At 41.4% G+C, this 18,241-nt stretch overlaps 1 protein-coding gene across 1 annotated transcript; it reads left to right on the top strand.

The window, feature by feature from the left end:
• Positions 1–1,008: 1,008 nt before the first annotated feature.
• LOC115593894 (sodium- and chloride-dependent GABA transporter 2-like) lies at positions 1,009–17,627 on the top strand. The gene is made up of 15 exons (XM_030437574.1): positions 1,009–1,197; positions 1,475–1,726; positions 1,825–1,959; positions 2,868–3,008; positions 4,797–4,884; positions 6,139–6,271; positions 10,244–10,378; positions 10,475–10,578; positions 10,860–10,984; positions 12,042–12,154; positions 12,240–12,377; positions 12,879–12,981; positions 14,297–14,397; positions 14,761–14,931; positions 16,239–17,627. The coding sequence occupies exons 2-15, from the start codon at positions 1,537–1,539 to the stop codon at positions 16,371–16,373; spliced, it is 1,812 nt and encodes a 603-aa protein (XP_030293434.1). The 5' UTR covers positions 1,009–1,197; positions 1,475–1,536; the 3' UTR covers positions 16,374–17,627.
• Positions 17,628–18,241: the final 614 nt, after the last annotated feature.

Here is an 18,241-nt window from a genome sequence, read left to right as displayed (position 1 = left end):
ACAATAATCAGTCCCCTTAATAAGACATATTGTGTTTGCATTGAGACTATTGAAGTTATAGTGGTTTTAAAGGTCGAGCACACAATCATGTACACACATAGGCTACTTGTAGGTCTCATGTTCTCCTCGCTGTTCACAGGCAGGAAGAGAGAGTGCATCGTGTCTCCAACAACCAGCTTATTGAATTGAAATGGATGAACCTTATCTGATTCTGGTAATGGTATTATTTAAGCCTTAACCAACTCTGAACTGAGCTCTGTCAGGTTCTTGCCTAGAATGTGGAACCACTGGTGTTCCAGCCTGTAAACATATGATCATTGTGGAATGTGTGTGTGTGTGTGTGTGTGTGTGTATGCGTATATGGATGTATATGGATGTGCGTATATGTATTTCATTATATTTAATTTTTTTATTCATTGTGTTGTGTTTGATGGTGATATGGACCTCTCATGAGATGTGTCTCTAATCAAGTTTAAATTGAATTGAATTGAACTGACTTGAATCGAACCGGCTCCAAACGATTATCTGCAACATTTGTTCAAAGTGTCAACATTCTCTTTGCAATATATTGCATTCTTTCTGAATGGGAGCTGCAGTACAAATTAAGTAAGAGGCAGCGCCATCTACTGGCGGGTCCCAGCACTGTGGGCGACCCTCAACGCTTTACAGTATTTACATGGATGCACACTCTCATACATTGATGGACAATAACTACTTTAGTATTAATTTGCAGAAAATGAAAGTGACCAAATTCCACTAAAATTCAGTAACTGAGTGGATATACTTCGTTACATCCCATATAAATAGTAGCTGATGATGTCGGGTCATGAACTCCTCTCAGCCTGTGTTCACTTCAAACATGTCAATGGAACGAAACAACAGTTGAACCGGAACGAAGGAGCTGTGGTCGCATCACTGTCGCTCTGTGGAGTGGATGACTGGAGGCGGAACAGCTGATTGGTACCGCCCCGCGTGCAGCTTCCAATCTTCCCTGACCCCCTTCAATAAATAACATCTGTGTGTGTGTGTGTGTGTGTGTGTGTGTGCAGCCTGAAGAGTCACAGTCTCAGTAACGGGACTAGCAGAGCCGCGGTCACATCTCCACCTCACAGTGGTTCGGTCCACTGCCAACTAACCTGCAGCTCACACACCTTCTCTGCTCTGCGGAGCGACTCAGCCTGGCGCTGCAGGACCAAAGTAAGTAGATACCTTGACAGTGCTCTTCTTCTCTTGTCACACAGTTTCAGGTTTAAGCGCAGAGAAATCCTGGTTCGGGGTAGAAAAACAGTTTTGGCTTTAAATAGCCCCACAAACACAGCTGTCGACGTCCCGAGGTTTCTGTAAAAACAACTGATTTTGTCGCTGTAAACTGGGATAGAACATTTCCCGGGTTGTCCTCAAAGACATTCGGACGTGTCCACTTCAGGAATTGCTCTTAAGAATGTTTTCTGTTCATTTTACCCCCCCCCTTCAGATACCTTGCACAAGGGGAAAGTTGCACCCAAGGAGTAAACTAAGTGATTTAAAGGGAGGAAGATGGCCATGAACGGAAAGAAAGGCACCTGCGCAACGCCTGTGCCAAAGGGATACACACAGACACCGAAAGAGCCGGAGGAACGGGGTTACTGGGGGAACAAAGCCGAGTTCATCCTGACTGTGATGGGAGCGATCATCGGACCTGGGAATGTTTGGAGGTTCCCCTACCTGTGCTACAGAAACGGCGGAGGTGATATTTTACGCAGCAGCTGTAGCTCCCAGAATCCTCAGTATGGGACAGTTATTGGATTTAAAAAAAACACAAAGACTCTCTATTTATTTTTGCAGGTGTGTTCTTCATCCCATACCTGTTGTTCATGGTAACATGCGGAATCCCACTATTCTTCCTTGAGACTGCCTTAGGACAATACACCAACCAGGGGGGAATCACGTGCTGGAGAAAGATTTGTCCGCTTTTCCAGGGTAATTAAAAACGCTCACTTTAAATTGCTTAGAAAAATATTATGATGTTCTATTTAATGCGTCGTCATATTTCTCATCCGACCTGTCATAGTTAAAGCCGGACACAATATAAACACCGTGCGTAATTAGGCACAAAGTCTATCTTTTGGCATTTCCACCATTTGACACTGGACTGGTTTGAAGCAGGTTCTGAGTAACTGGCACCGGATGGTAGAGTAAAAAGTACCCAAAGTCATACTTGAGTAAAAGTAAAGATATTGTGTTCAGTCATAATGCAACCGTATCCTTTTGATGATCAAAATCATTGTTTTTCTTCATTCATTTGATAATAAAATAACCTACTTTGAAATTGTGCTACTAAAAAACTTATTGTCTAAAAGTGTTTTTTATGTTTGCCAAGTTTAACGTCATGCAGCAAAAGCTACAGGCTGGATTTCAACCCCTGGTCTCCAACTCACTAGTCTGAGTGAGAATGTACTTTACCAGATGATCTATTTATCAGTTTTATCATCCAACATCCATCATCAACATAATATGTTTTAGTCATCCAACCTTTATTAAGTAGGCTAACGTTCCAAGGTTGTCTCTCATTCACACTAGTTGGAGACCAGGGGTTGAACTCCAGCCTGCAGCTTTGGCTGCATAAAGTAAAACTTGGCAAACATAAAAAAACTTTTATTCTGACTCTTCACTGGAGATATTTCCAGTGCTGAATTGACATCTCTTGGATATGTTTTTGCTCAGTGGGTAGCAGAGTAAAAGTGGAGTGGAAGTATAAAGTAATGGAAAATGGAAATACTCAGGTAAAGAACAAGTACTTGAGTAAATGTCCTTAGCTACATTCCATCAGCAGAGTCATTTTTGTGCGCTACCCTTACTTGTTTTGTCTTTTTCTCTTTTTTTTTCAGGCATCGGTTATGCCAGTCACTTAATCATCGCATTCAGCGCCACTTCCTATGTTGTCATAATGGCCTGGGCGTTTTTTTACCTTTTCTCCTCCTTCAGTGCGGATTTGCCTTGGGCCACATGTGGACACTACTGGAACACAGGTAGGCTGTCTTGTCCTGCAGCCGTTAGCAAAAGCTGTTTGAGAAAAGTGTTGTTTATAAAGATGACACACACACAGAGTTCTCTTAGCTGATTGGATCACTCAGGAACACTTTTTATCTCAGCACCTATAGCTCACAACCTTTTTGTATTATAGCTTCCGAATTATGACACATGGTACCCATATGTGTCTACTACTGTACACATAGCACTGTTTCAAACTGCTCTAACCATATCACAGCAGTCACCAACTCATACCAAATACAGGGACGTTGTGTGTGACTCCAGTTGTTGATGTTTTATTCATCTGTAAGTTGAAATGCAAACTAAAAGTAGTTCCTAAATCCAGACATAAAAACTCCTACCCAGGTCCAAATTCCAATGTGTGCAGCCTCAGTTAAGTAACCATTAAAAACAGCCTCTCTTTTTGACTGATCTGCTTAAAATCACACGGCACAGTCTGCACCTTTCCTCACTGGGTCACATGCACATCTGACAGTTTTCTCACCCAGTGACTCGGCATGCTGAATGAGAAAATATCTTTAGTGCTGTACTTACTGTGCTGTAAGTAGGCCTGCTTTACAACATGTTGTAACTTATAGGCTATAGGTCTACAGTATAATCCTGAACATACTTTTATCTTGAGAACTTTTTTTCCTTTTCTTTTGTTTGTTATAAATCTGCAGCAGTTCAGTTCTGTAGCAAATTATAACTGTATCACTGTAGGTCACAAGAATAAAAATAATGCTTTATTGTAATATGTTTCTTAAACGTCTCAATAAGATGCTTATCAACATTAGTAAGACATTGCAAGTGTTAATAAAAGCATAATAATCAAGTTTATTGTAGTTTTAGACTTACAGACCGTATTGACAGCATTTACAAGAAACTATAGAGTTAGATGAGTTTCTTATAGTTCTTTGTATTCATTTAACAAACACAGCTGAGTTCAGCTAACACAATAAAACTGTTAATAAGTGCATAATAAATCATTTATTAACCTTAATGAGTCAATGTTCCTACCTTAGATCCAGTAGCTGAAAAAAGCATAATTCACTGTTAATAAATGCATAAAAGAACTTGTATTAATCTTAATAAAGCAATCAAAAAGCTTACTTACGGTTTTAAAATGACATGATAAGCTGAGTGTTAGTACCAGCACATGAGACACATTTATCAATTCTTATTATTATTATTGCACTTATGCACTCATAAGAAACTTGATTGTTTAAGAACCTTTTATATCATTGTAAAACCTTAAGTGAGGATTTATTCCACCTTCAGGATTAATACATACTTCATTATGCATTTATTAACAGTTAGCTATGCTTTTTGCAGCCACTGGATCGAAGGTGAGAACAGTTACTTTTTTAAGTTATTACATTCTATATATTATGCACTTATTAACAGTTTATTTGAGTGAATAAAGCCCCTAGTTTCTAGTCTTATAATCTAATAATTAACATTTGTACTCTACCTTTACTACACCTAGCTAGTCCTATTGTTGTTGTTAGTAAGCATTTTATAAGGGTTCATAAGAGCCTTATCATTAACTAATGCTTATTACAATGGTTACCAATTCTTTTTATGACTTCACATCTTGTTGAGTTGAGTCTACTTAAGAAAAGTGTATTCTCCTCAGAGAACAGGTGAATGTGTTGCAGAACATAGTAGCCCTACAGGTAAACACAGGGACACGCTCCAAAAACTACCAAACACAAATGAAACAGCAATAACTGTAATCTCAGCTGTAATCTGTAATCTCCCAGTGTTTTATTTTCTTACATTAGACTCATGCTTGGACGTCAACCAACCAAATGTGAGCCTCAGCATGTCATCCAGACTGAACACCACTCTTCCTGTTGTGGAGTTCTGGCAGTAAGCATTAGTCAGCTTTCACAAGCCTTTATACAAAAAACCTAACTTTATATTTCCATCCTTTTTGTCTCTTTCCTCAAACCTCACGGTCATAGAGTGGTGTACTTTGTAGTCCTAAAACCTGGAAATAAATTAGCATTGTTGCACACCTGGTTCCCTCGTCTCAAAGTCTCTGGGTTTTTTTATTTAGTGGTTCTCAGTTAAATGGCAGAAATAAAGTCAGACACCAACGTGCTAACAGCGAACACGGAGACTAATCTACTCACTTGTCCGTCTTTACAGGCCAACTTTAGTTACAAACTATTCTAACTTAACTGTACAACCTGTACAGATCAGTTTATAGAAAACCTGGATAGCAGTGGCGTGCACAGAGTTTATGAAGGGCAGGGGTGAAAGAAGGGCACTTTAGCGTGAATTTTGGCGCCCAAGAGGGCAGTTAATCATGTTATAACCAGCCAAGGGGGCAGTTTAGTGTGTTTTGCCAACTAAGAGGGCACTGTAGCACGCGTTTTTCAACAATTGGGCCACGGGGGGGGGGAAACGACACCACTGCTGGATAGTAATTGTAATAGTAATAGTAGTAATAGTAATAGTGATGCGACAGCAGTGCAGTCTGTTTATTAGCTTTTCACTTTCATCGATTTAATTTACGCTTCAAAATCAAAAAAATGATGTTTATCTGGATGAACATTTACATTTTTAGGACATTTATCAGACTCTTCTGTCCAAAGCGACTTACAGTAATTTATACATACATTCATACACTGATGGCAGTGGCTGCCATGCAAGCTGCTGACCAGCAAATCAGGAGCAGTGTGGGGTTCAGTATCTTGCCCAAGGACACTTCAGCATGCAGACCAGGGGACTAGAACCAGCAACCTTCTGATAACAAGACGCTGGCTCTACCCCTGAGCCACAGCCACCTCCAAAACATGCAAGTTACATAAACTTGTGTTTGCCACAGATATTACTTTTGGGCGATATTTCGAAGGGATAAGGGCTTTTTGTCAAGGGAACCACGGCAATGCTAACTTCTGGGTTAGCCTCCAAAAATACATCATCGCTTCACCACTCTGTTCTGCCCCCTCCTCCCTCCTCATCTCTCAGACCTGCTTTGATTTTGTCCCCTCACTTCTTCTCATTCACCCACCCACCCACTCCCTCCATGTCGTTATGTTTCCCTCCCTTTTTGCCTGTCATTCACATTTGCTCTCTCTCTCGCCCTCCCACTCCCACCATCACTCCTCTGTCCAGGCGCCGGGTTTTAAAAATCTCTGGCAGTATTGAGGAGGTTGGCAGCTTGAGATGGGAGCTGGCCCTGTGTCTCATCCTAACCTGGGTCATCTGCTACTTCTGTGTTTGGAAAGGAATCAAGTCAACAGGAAAGGTGACATCTACACATCTAGGTCACCCTTTTGACCCACGTGGATCCTGTCCACTAAAGTATTGAGTTCTGAGTGCAAAACCAGGTGCCTGGTGCCTGGTGCCCGCAACTGATTCCAGGTCTCTAAAGAGACGTTCCACACAATATTTGCCTTATTCTATAATCCATAGTAACCACGCTATTCCCAGTTATTACTTTATCGACACCTTATTGTTCATTGAGGAGCTGCTGGTTGTCAGTACAGTTGTTAGCAGTTACTTTAGCAACATGTGGAGCTGTCCAGAGCTGCCCAGAGCTGTCCAGGCAGAGGGCAGTGGAGGGAGAAACAGCAAATGTTTTTTAGGGTGTATAGGTGAGATATGGAGAGAGACATTAGGACTGTGATCTGCTGAAAAAAAACACAGTCAAAGTCTGTAATTCCCAATGTTTAGAATCCAAAATGTTATCACTTTTATTAAAGTGTAAAAAGTTTTAATAGTTGCAAGCGATAATTAGCGCAGATAAAAAACACAGACCAAACACCAGTGTTTTTAACAAACATTTTCCTGAACAATAGTTTGGTGTGAATATATAACTAAATGTGTAACTTCACTCATACACTCACATTAATAGCTTATAATCAACTGACAAGGTATGACATTAGCTACGTGGTTAGCTGGCTAGATAATGTGGCAAACAATTGGGATATTTTAGTGTTTTTAGTGTTTTGTTAATATTTTGGTCCCCAAAACGAATGTAACACATTTCATAGATGACATGCCCCCCCCCGGCAGATTTGTCCCAGGTGCAGTAAGTGGTCAAAAGAAAAATGATTCACAAGGAGCTGCATCACTGTACCCCAAAAAGGGAAGCCAGGGACCCCCCCTGGAGTCAGGACTGGGAGGTCAGCATGCCGTTCGGCCCACAGCCTGCCAAACAGGCATCGGGTTTGGTTTCATTTTCATCTGGGTGAAAGCGAACTCATGTGACCTCTAGCTTGTGATATCACCTAAAATATCAGCTCTCTGGCAGAGATGGAAACAGAGCTGTCTGGCTAGATGACTGTACGTTAGACAGCCCTACATTATCTTTATCTTCGTTTAAATATCATTATATTGTGAAATTGTGCATTACTAGCAGTAAAATGCTTACAGGCCCACCCAACCTACATAAAGAAATAACAAAACACATGTAACTCTAGCGGGGAGGTCCAGTGTCAGCTACTTGGACAATAAACCAATAATCAAATGCCTCTTGAGGGTATAATCAGAGTGAAGGTGCTCCTACAAGCCCCAGTTAAATAAAATGTCAAACTGAAGGTGTATGAGGGCTTCAGGTTTCAAGGGGTTCCAGAACAAACACAGTTTCCTCACTAGAACGACGTGGAGCAGCCAAGAAAACGCAGCAGGGCCTAAACAGAGCAGAGTTTCTGGCTGGCAGTCTCAGGGGCTGAGGTTCTCGGTGAGTCCGGGACAGATTCAGAATGAGAGTGAGGGTCCCCTGGGGGCCATCTCCACACCTCTTTAAGCCTTCACAAAAGGTTGTCCTCACACCGTGATTGGCTGAGAGGGGAACGCCCCAAGCTGCTTCCACTCCTCAATAAGGAGTCAGGCTCCCCACCTGCACACAGGTGATCTGAATCACCTGCAATCAGTCAAGAGGGAAGAATCAGTCCATAACAAAGAAAGATAGCAAGTCTCAAACAATGGGACTGCTACAAAATTGCACAAGACAACCTTCTTTCCTGGTTGTAAAGGCTGCATTACAGTAAAGTGATTTAATTGTCTGAACATACCAGACTGTTCTAATACTTGTCTTTACCTACTTACCTACTTATATTCATCCCTATAATACTGTTACCAATCAGCATCAAGGTGTTTACTTAAAGATATTGCGATATGTGATTATGTCATCCAGTCCAAGCATTTATGAAGCACTTAAGAGGATATGTCTCGTGTATTGCGAGATGGCCTAAAAATAGTACAATATTATTTTAGGCCATATAGCCCATCCCCACTGGCTAGCTTGTTGGTTAGCATGTTGTTAGCTGGTGATAAAGCCTGTGATGGAGGTGTTGAGTAAGTGGGTAGGCAAGGGGAAGGAGATTCGAAGAAAGACAGAGGACATCTTTTACACAGAAGTCCTTATGTTAAAGGGAAGACCAAAGAAACCAGATATACAGCGATGATGGTTGGGTAACTAGGTGGGACATGCATTCAGATGATACAGTCTACTGCTAATATCAGGCCAACATGTAGATACATGGCCTTTGATCGGGGAGAGCAGGAGTAAAAGCAACATTATGCAGAAAATTGATTTTCCACTGTGGGGGGCACCAAAAATCTGTAAATACAGATCCCAGGCCTGTGACAGTTTGTCAGACATAATGTAGGTGCTAACTACGAACAAATCTCCTTACGTCATAACAATGGTATGTATTGAAAACTTGTACCTTGAAGTAAACATGTAAGTAATGCTGTGATCCTACATTCACACTGATGTTACATACTGCAGAAACAAGCGATGGGGGAGCACAGGGGTATTTGCTGGAATTTGAGGGGTGGTAAATTACATAACGACGCCTTTCAGACAGCTGAAATGTAAGTCTGGTCCGGGCTTGATAATGTTGTTGACAGCACAGCCTGATATCCACGCATGTCCCACCTAGTTACCCAACCATCATCCATCATGCCATTTTGATAACTGTGTGCATAAGAATTTGTATTCACAATCCAATATGGCTTGGCGCCTAAAAATATTAGTGTAATATATTCAGGCTATATCGCAATACATGATCTGTATATCCATATTTTTAAATCTCCTCAAAAGCAGTTAATTAATGTTGCGACTAGGCCACTAAATCAAATATTAAGATATTTTGTTTCAAAGTCAAAGTGCATCTGAGTAAGTGGGTCCAGAATATTCTGCACCAGTATTCAAAATCAGATGTGACACCTTAACCGTGAGGCTTTGTTACCTCGTACCAGATAAACTAGCATCCATCATGTTCATTCATGTTAACAGAAGGGCTGAATTATTTAGTCGATAACTATTATGACAGTCAATAAAGCAGTCTTTGACATTTATCAGGCAAATAATCGGAACATTTGTTGTTTCCAGCGTCCCAAATGTGATTATTTGCTACTTTTGTGTTGTTAGTCTGTAACTGAGCAGCTTTGGGTTTTGGACTGTTCATTTGAAGACGTCATATTTCACCATTCTCTGACGTTTTATAGAATTTGAATAAAAAAAAAACAATCACGTCAGTCAGTAGAATAAAGGCCAATAAATCTAGTGGTCGTGGGTTCCTCTCTCAGTGGGACAGACCATATAGATTTGAACCAACTCCTCTTGTGTTTCCTTTCAAAACACAAAAGGAGGAAAGGGCCCCTCAATCACGGAGAGACATGAGATAGTTCTCGAGTCGGTCGGGGACCCATTACCATCATCACGACTATGTTATCAATAATCTGACACTAACTTAAAAATGCCAGAAATCCAAATGTTCAAATTAGTGGGATTTTTGAACATAAATAATATGAAAATTAGAATGACTTAGCAGCTTTAGCCGCTGTCCAAAATTACATGGTAAAATGGTCTGAACATGGTGAACGCTGTCAGGATGTCACAAAGGCATCAAAAACGTGAATGTTAAAGCAATAATGTCAAAAGACATTCATTTCTGCTCTCTAATGGACCTCTTTTTAACATTAGCGAAGGTGTTGAATTGGCATCTTTAGGACATGTTTGTGCTCAGTGGGAACAGAACAGTGCAAAAACTTTAGATCAATTTCAGGTCAAACTTTGACAAGATTTGAGACCTTCATTGAGGGAGAGCAGATTAGCTTCATTAATGGGCACCTGACCAAAGTCGCCACATTGTGGAACATTTAAGAAGAAATGGCACTTTGCAGCTGGGCATTTTTATATTTAGTCCTAACACCATAGAAATGAGCCAGCTGGGTCCTGCTCACTGTGTTTCCTCTTTCCTTCCAGGCAGCGTATTTCACAGCCACCTTCCCTTTTGCTATGCTGTTGGTTCTGCTCATACGTGGTGCTACCCTGCCAGGAGCGATGGACGGGATCATTTACTACCTTTACCCTGACATCTCTCGCCTTTCAGACCCACAAGTAAGAGCACACACACAACCTATGGAGCAGTGCCCATACACTATTTCCTCCACATAGAGACATGCATGTACACACGTGTTTGTTTGACCTTTTCAGGTGTGGATGGATGCTGGCACTCAGATCTTCTTCTCATATGCAATCAGCCTTGGGTTCCTAACCTCTCTTGGAAGTTACAACACATACAACAACGACTGTTACAGGTGAGCGCACGGCTGATCTGTAAAAACTATCCGTCTCTTACATGCATCTGAATCCTCAAAGAAAGTACTTTGTGTTTCTAGCGTTTGATAAAAATTGTGTGGACATTTTCTGTCATACTGAGTAAATTTCATGCTGCAAAGCCAAGAATTGAATCAGATAATCCAGTCAAGTTAGTTCATGGGCCTGGAATTTACATTCCCTAATAAATGTTCACGTACTTCTACATTTGTTCATATCTATCCATCCATCCTCTCCTCATTTGCCTTCATTTTTCTTTCAGGGACTGTTTCTACTTGTGTTTACTGAACAGTGCCACCAGCATCGTGTCAGGCTTCGCCATTTTCTCAGTTTTAGGGTTCATGACCTATGAACAAGGAGTGGATATTTCTGAAGTAGCTGAATCAGGCAAGTATCTGTAACTCTGTAGCGCCAATCGGATTGACAAGCTGTTTCGATACATGTCCTGTAACTGCTGGTGAGATAACATTTGTCCCTGTGTGAAATCATGTGATGATTCTTTATCCTTTATCTTGCCAACCTAAGATGCTTTCAGGCAGACTTGATACGTTCTCCTGTCATCTTTTTTCCCATTGATAGCGTGATTGCTGCTGACCAGCAAGCAGAAGGAATGCAGGGCTAAACACCAGATTAAGACTAAGATTAAGATTAATAAAATTTTGTTTTGAAATTCATAGTGTTGTTGGACCGCGGGATGAACAGGCAGACAAAGGATCAAAGTCTGATATATTATGATATAGGAATACATATGTTTAATTGTTGGCTCAGTCATATGAAACACAACAAACCTTTAGCTTCTATAATGTAGCCAAGACACACATTTCTTTGTGTATGCCTTTTCATTATCGTCCACAGAACAAGGAGCTCATGGATTTATGTGATTCAAGAATGTAAATTAAAGTGCGCTCAGAGGATCGGGCTTCATCACGAGGCTCATTTCAGTCACAAAGAGACCGAACACAGAACTTAGAGGCGCGGCCTGTTTCCATGTGGTTCATGTTGGTGTGATGGGTTCTTATGAAAACAACAAAACCACTTCACTTAGGTCAGTAACGCGGACTGTAACGTGTCGCGTTACATATTGAAATATCATTAGTAACCTGTTACATTACTAAAATATATTACTGTACTGTGACCTTTGTAAATGACAAACAAATGCTGTATGTCAATTTTAAAGATAATTTTTCAGCTCTGTCATTAAATGAATCAGCATATGACCTTAAAATGATGTTATTAGATAGACTGTTATCTTCAAAACCGAAACCCGCGACTGAATCCTTGAAGAGCCGAAACTAACTCTCCTGTCATACAATGTCGATAATATTCACTGTTTGTATTAATCAGGAACCATCAACTGGAAATCCTCAATCGCATTCAGAGCGAATAGACAAAAATGAGATTTTATGTTTGTACCTTGTTACTTTGTTCGTGTGCGTGCATGTAGGTCCAGGTTTGGCATTCATCGTCTACCCACGTGCTGTAGCCATGATGCCAGTGCCTCAGGTGTGGTCCGTGTGTTTCTTCGTCATGATCATTCTGCTGGGATTGGACAGTCAGGTACCAGCCAAACATGTCTGAAACATTGAATGTGTAAATGAATGAACAAGCCCTAATGCTCGTCCTGCCCTCTGGTTCCTCCCAGTTTGTTGGTCTGGAGTGTCTGATGACGTCCCTGGTAGATCTGTTCCCGACTTACCTGCGCCAAGGCTTCAGGCGTGAGCTCCTTCTGCTGGCTATCTGCAGCACCTGCTGTGTGCTGGGACTCTCTCTGGTCACTGAGGTGCGTACTGTTGCACTCCATGCGGGACAGTTAGCTAAACTTTCCTCTGTATTATCTGTCATATTATTCATGTGGCAGTTCATGCGCCTTAGAAACAGGTTGAATGTTGCAATAAGCAAAGAAGAGAATGCAGGGAAAGAAGCAACTAAAAGCCACAAGGGAAGTCAGTCCAGAGCACATTGTTCAGTGTGCAGTGTGTGATGTTGTTGGTCCTGACATTAATGCCATACTGGTGCTACATAATAATGATCATGTGACCAGGGTTGTTTATCAGTATTAGGATTAAGCCGGCGTCAGGTTTCTTTTTTTCAGGGAACAATAATTTGAAAAAAACGAAATTGACATGTTGACTACATTATAAAAAGACTGGTTCTCATCTTGTCAAAGTACTTGGCTGATGTACAACTATGCAGGATCAGTTAGGGGTTTTATAAGAACATTCATTTTGAAAAGCTTAGTCATGATTAATATTGGTTATTAAAGTTACTTCCTGGTTTGTAGGGAGGGATGTACCTGCTCCAGCTGTTGGACCATCATGTCTGCAGTGGCACCACCCTGCTCCTCCTCTCCCTCTGCCAGTCTGTCAGCATTGGCTGGGTGTACGGTAGGTCAGGGACACTGATGGGCAGTAACGCGTTAAAAGTAACGCGTTACTGTAATCCGATTACTTTTTTCAAGTAACGCGTAAAGTAAGGGATTAAAATAGCAAAAACAGTAATTAGATTACTGTTACTTTCCCGCAAGCAGGCTGCGTTACTGCGTTACTCAACCGTGATTTTTTTGAGACTGTCTCGTGAGTGACAGTGACGTATGCAGGGCTGATTGCAGCGGCTGTCCCTCGCCGGACGCCTCTCGGTCCCCGCCTCCAGCAGCGGAAGCGTCCCGCCCGCGATCTCGCTTGAGGGATCGGAGGGTGATGCGCCGCGGAAACACCGTCGGAGCTGCGGAGGCGGGTAGACGATGTCTGACGCGCCGCTCTTTCGCAGACTGTAACGTAAACTAACAGCGCAGCCGGTCTCATCCTGGCCGCTGCACCGTGCGCCTGCGAGGAGCACTCTCCTCTGAGGAGAGAAGGAGCTCAGTGTCAACGTGTTACCCCCTCGCGTCTAGCCGGAGGGCAGAGGGACCGCGGTTATGTCTCTTTATGTCAGATAAAAATGTAGCACAAAGGTCCCAGAAACAATGGCACTTTCTCAGCTTAACTATGGTTGCACTATTTTATAACTTAACACATCGTGTGCCTTTGTTTACATTTCAACTAGAGCTTCCTAGAGGAAAGATTTATAATTTAAGATTACTTTTTTGAATTTAAAAATTATCAACAGGTACTCTAATGAATTATTTGTTTATTACTGCTTATTACTGAATCTATATCGAAGCATTTCAATCAGTATTGAATCGAATCGATATTGAATCGAATTGCGACCGAAAGAATCAAAATCAAATCATGAGGTTCTTAAGGATACCGCGCCCTACTAGAAGAGGTGGGTAGTGATGCAAAGCCCTCTGGGAGCTGCTGCTGCTGTAATATTGGCTCACACTGGGTTTGTTTATCTGACTGTTGTCCATTTATTTCCTGCTGCCACGAAAGGTCTATTGCTTTATAGTGTATTCAGGTTGTGCATCATGTTTTTGAAATGTAACTTAGTAAAGTAACTAGTAAAGTAACTAATTACTTTTGGAAATAAGTAATCCGTAAAGTAACTGGATTACTTTCTCGGAGAAGTAATCAGTAATCAGTAACTAATTACTATTTCCAAGTAACTTGACCAACACTGGTCAGGGACGACACAATCGACCACTTCAAAATACTTTCTACCAGGCAAATAACTCTTGATGCATGTGAGAGTGGGAGTACATATCCCTGTGTTTGTGTTCTCATAATTCATTCCTTTCTGTTATCTTTCCTTACTGTAAAGGTTCTGACCGCTTCTACAACAACATCGCAGACATGATTGGTTATCGTCCATTCCCATTGATGAAGTACTGCTGGACCTACATCACTCCCTTCATCTGTTTTGTAAGGCTCATGTTATTGGTTTTGTTTCTACCTTTCTCATGTGAGGTATGATTTTAGTGTTACATTGTTGAGAGAAACGAGGACCATCCCAGTTAGATTTATGTGCAGATGGATCGCAGGCAGAGATGCACACAGCTGTGAATACACACACAGATGGTGGAATATTACTACATCTTCTTACCTTTTGGCTTTTAAATTATTTTCCTCTAAGTTAACTTGCAATCCCTCCCAGTTCAACATGTTTGTGAAAGGAGTGAGCTTGTGAGGTTAGAGTTTATTTCCAGGTGTTTTTGCCTTTTGTGTTATATATTTAGCCAGACTGCAAAGTTTAACACCAACCCGCTGTGTCTCCTTTGATCACAGGGCACGTTCATCTTCTCTATTGTCAAATACTCTCCGCTGAAGTTCAGTAACACTTACGTCTATCCACTCTGGGCCAACATCTTGGGCTGGTTCATCGCCACGGTCTCCCTCTCCCTCATCCCACTGTTTGTGTTATATAAATTAAAGCATGGAGAAGGAACTGTTCGGCAGGTGAGCATGGTCTGCTTGTTTCTCTCTGAATTGTTGAAGTAATGTTACAAAGCTACACTGGAAGCAAAATGATCACTGACTCACTGATGTTGATGTGGTAGTTTGAGGCTGGTTGTCACTGATGTGTTGCTGCGAGGTATACATTCATTGAGCACACAGTGTTGAAAAAAGTCCTGTTTTAATTTGTTCCAGGTTTGTTCAGTGCTCCACAATTCACAAAGAGCTGTGTTATGAACTGACAGCTCAGTGTGTTTGTACTGGCCTCACTCAAAGCTTAACCGTCCCGATGGGACAGGAGATAGAGTCTCCATTAGATCCCTGGTGTTTCTCCCAGAACACTTCTTCTCATCACATCTCTCACACGAACAGGCAAACATACTAGTGGGATTATATTGCTTGCAAAACATTTCAGTTGTGAACTTTGTACCGTGACCTGCTTGAGGATAAGTATGGTGATATTGGAGACTGTTCTTATTAGAGTGTAGAAGACATGGACACTTCATTGTTTTTGGCTCCGAGCCTTCCGGTGGACCCCATGGTACCTCAGATGACCTGACATGGGTTTCTATATTTCTTTTTACTCCATTGATGGTGATGTCGTGGTTTCTCTCTTTTGACAAATGTAGTTATTGTAAGTTGCTTCGGACAAAAGCGTCTGCTGAATGCCCTGAATGTAAATGTAATTGTAAATGTAAATATTGAATACGTTTTATGACAGATCCTGACTTCACTGACTTGGAAAATGATCTTTTAAACTGACCAGCATCATACGTGTTATTCATGCCACAGTTCAAATGGGATCAAAACATTATCTGTCCCTCCACATGGAGTAGGTGTCCACTGGAAGGGCCGCGACCTCGGCTCTGTATGGATTTTTGCACTGCTACTCGTTTCACACCGCTGCCAGCACGTACATAAAAAATACATCAAAATGTGCGGCTGGACTGCTCTAAGAGATCGTCCAGCTTCCTGCTTGAGTTCACACACACTCTTGTCTTGGCCGCACTGCATTGCTTTCCTTTATGTTTCTAGCTGTACCTGTTAGCAGGACTACACACAGAATAACACACTGCTGGATTAATTCTCTTGAAACTTGGATGGAGGAGTGTTTGCAAATTGCAGATAAGAGTGTATAATAAAAAAATCTCCTTAAAAGTCTATCTTAAAAGTAATAAATTGTGAAGTGCAAAAGCGTTTGAAAAGTCAGACTGTGTACTCTGTTATGGTACTGTACATAGCCTACATGTTTTATCTTCAGCTCCTCTGTGAATTTCTCTTGACTCTTGTATTTCTTTTATTCCCCTCAGCGATTTCTGTTGCTGTGCCAGCCCGTGGACGACCTCCCCATGCAAAACAAATGTCTTCCTGCACTCAGAACCACTGGCACGACTTCTCACACAGAGCTCAAACCTTTATCCCACAGTGGGGAGGTCCCTCAGTGAATACAGTGTTGATGTGTTTATCATCTGAGAGGTGTATTGTAATTTAGTGTACATAAGGGGCATTTAGTAGAGTGAATGCACCCCTGGGAAATGCAAACAAAGGTAGGGAACCATTCTATCCATCCTGAGGTGAATTTGGGGCACAAAAGCACAGCAACTACAAAAATGAGCATAAAACTACCACAATTACTCATATTCCTTTAATAACATATCAGTTGATGTGAGTAATGCTGGCTTTGGATGTCTCACAGGGCGTGTTCTTGCTTCTGTTTCTGTGCTGTGACCGTGTAAGTTTCCGACAGGCTAGTCTTCACAGACTGCGGAGACTTCTGGAGGTCTCTTTTTATTATGTTAGTTTGACAAACAGCTTAAACTGTTCAGTTTTCAGTGGGGATGGATTGTGAAGCTTTATATCTTTCTATTAAAACCCAAATGTCATCTTTAGCAGTTTGATAATACCTCGTCACCACTTCACTATTAATCTGTTAAAAAACATTATTTGGGGTGATGAAACTGCCACATTTTGTAAAGACGGATTAAATGTGTCTCTCCTGAATATAGACGTGGCTTGTGCCAAGACTGACAGCTGTAACTGGCCTGTGTGTGCTTCAGTTAAAGGTGCAATATGTAAGAATTCTGTTTGAAAACATTCAACACTTGATTACCAACAGAATGTGGAGGAATAACTGGTTTTACTACATGACTAAATTGTAATGTGTTGCAATGTTGAGACTGCTGACCAGCTAACCCCCGCGGCGTCCAGCACAACACACGTTCCACAGAGCCACTTTAAGCAGCTGTGTCATTTTAACCATTTGCTGTCTGCAATTTTGCCCAGTACAGCGCTGAAGTATGTCACATATGGTATGTATGTAATCACATCTTTATATAATGTGCCTTTAGAAAACTACGATTTTATCCCAGTACTGTAACACTACAATCAAAGACTTCCTCTTGCCTTGGCGCACACTCACACACAGCAGATTAAGATGAGATTTTTGGATCATTTCTTTGTGAGTGTCGTTGTTTGGAGAGGTGAGTTTGTACAGCATCAGATGGGTTCAGCCCAGGTTTAGAACGTGGGTTCAGCCCAGGTTTAGAACGTGGGTTCAGCCCAGGTTTAGAACGTGGGTTCAGCCCAGGTTTAGAACGTGGGTTCAGCCCAGGTTTAGAACGTGGGTTCAGCCCTTGTTGGACTCGGCAGGTCCTGACATTGGACTTGGTCAAGAATAAAACTTTCCATTTACACAAAAACCTGTTTCTCTGTCTCTTTTTCTTTTCCCAAGTGTCATTATCATGTAATGGATTTAATGTTCCACCCGTATGAAACTACAGGTAAACAAATAAGCAGAGATGGTAGAAGATTATTACATTTATGTCAATGTGATCACATTATCATGTCACATAAGAGGATAAGGAAACACCTTATTTGCATGCATATCTGCATGAACCTTTTTCAAGATCATGATCGTTGAATTCAATTATCCTGACCGGCCTGGTTTGCGGGGGGCTTTTCATATTATTGTAACAATGATTTGTTCATTGTGGAATAAGTTGCGGTTTTCTTCGTCTGGTCTCTGCCGCCTCTGTCTCTGCTTCTTGCATCTTATCATTACTATCTAAGTCCTGTAGAGCTCTTTGAATCTGTCTTCTCCTTCCTTTTCAGTACTGTAATGTAACACACAAAAAGGAACACCAGCTCACACTACTCCATTCTAATTCAAGAGTGTCATACACAAGTTAAAACAGCAGGACGCTGGATGTCACTACATTTTCTACAACAACTGCGACACTGAATACATCCTGAACATGTGCGAGGTTTGTTATTCCAGTTGTTAAATGTTAAACTTGTAAAATCAAGTATTTAT

Source organism: Sparus aurata, chromosome 13 (genome assembly GCF_900880675.1).
Source record: "Sparus aurata chromosome 13, fSpaAur1.1, whole genome shotgun sequence".
NCBI lineage: Eukaryota > Metazoa > Chordata > Actinopteri > Spariformes > Sparidae > Sparus > Sparus aurata.
Note: the sequence above shows the minus strand (reverse complement) of the source record. Positions and strands in the feature narration are given on the sequence as shown.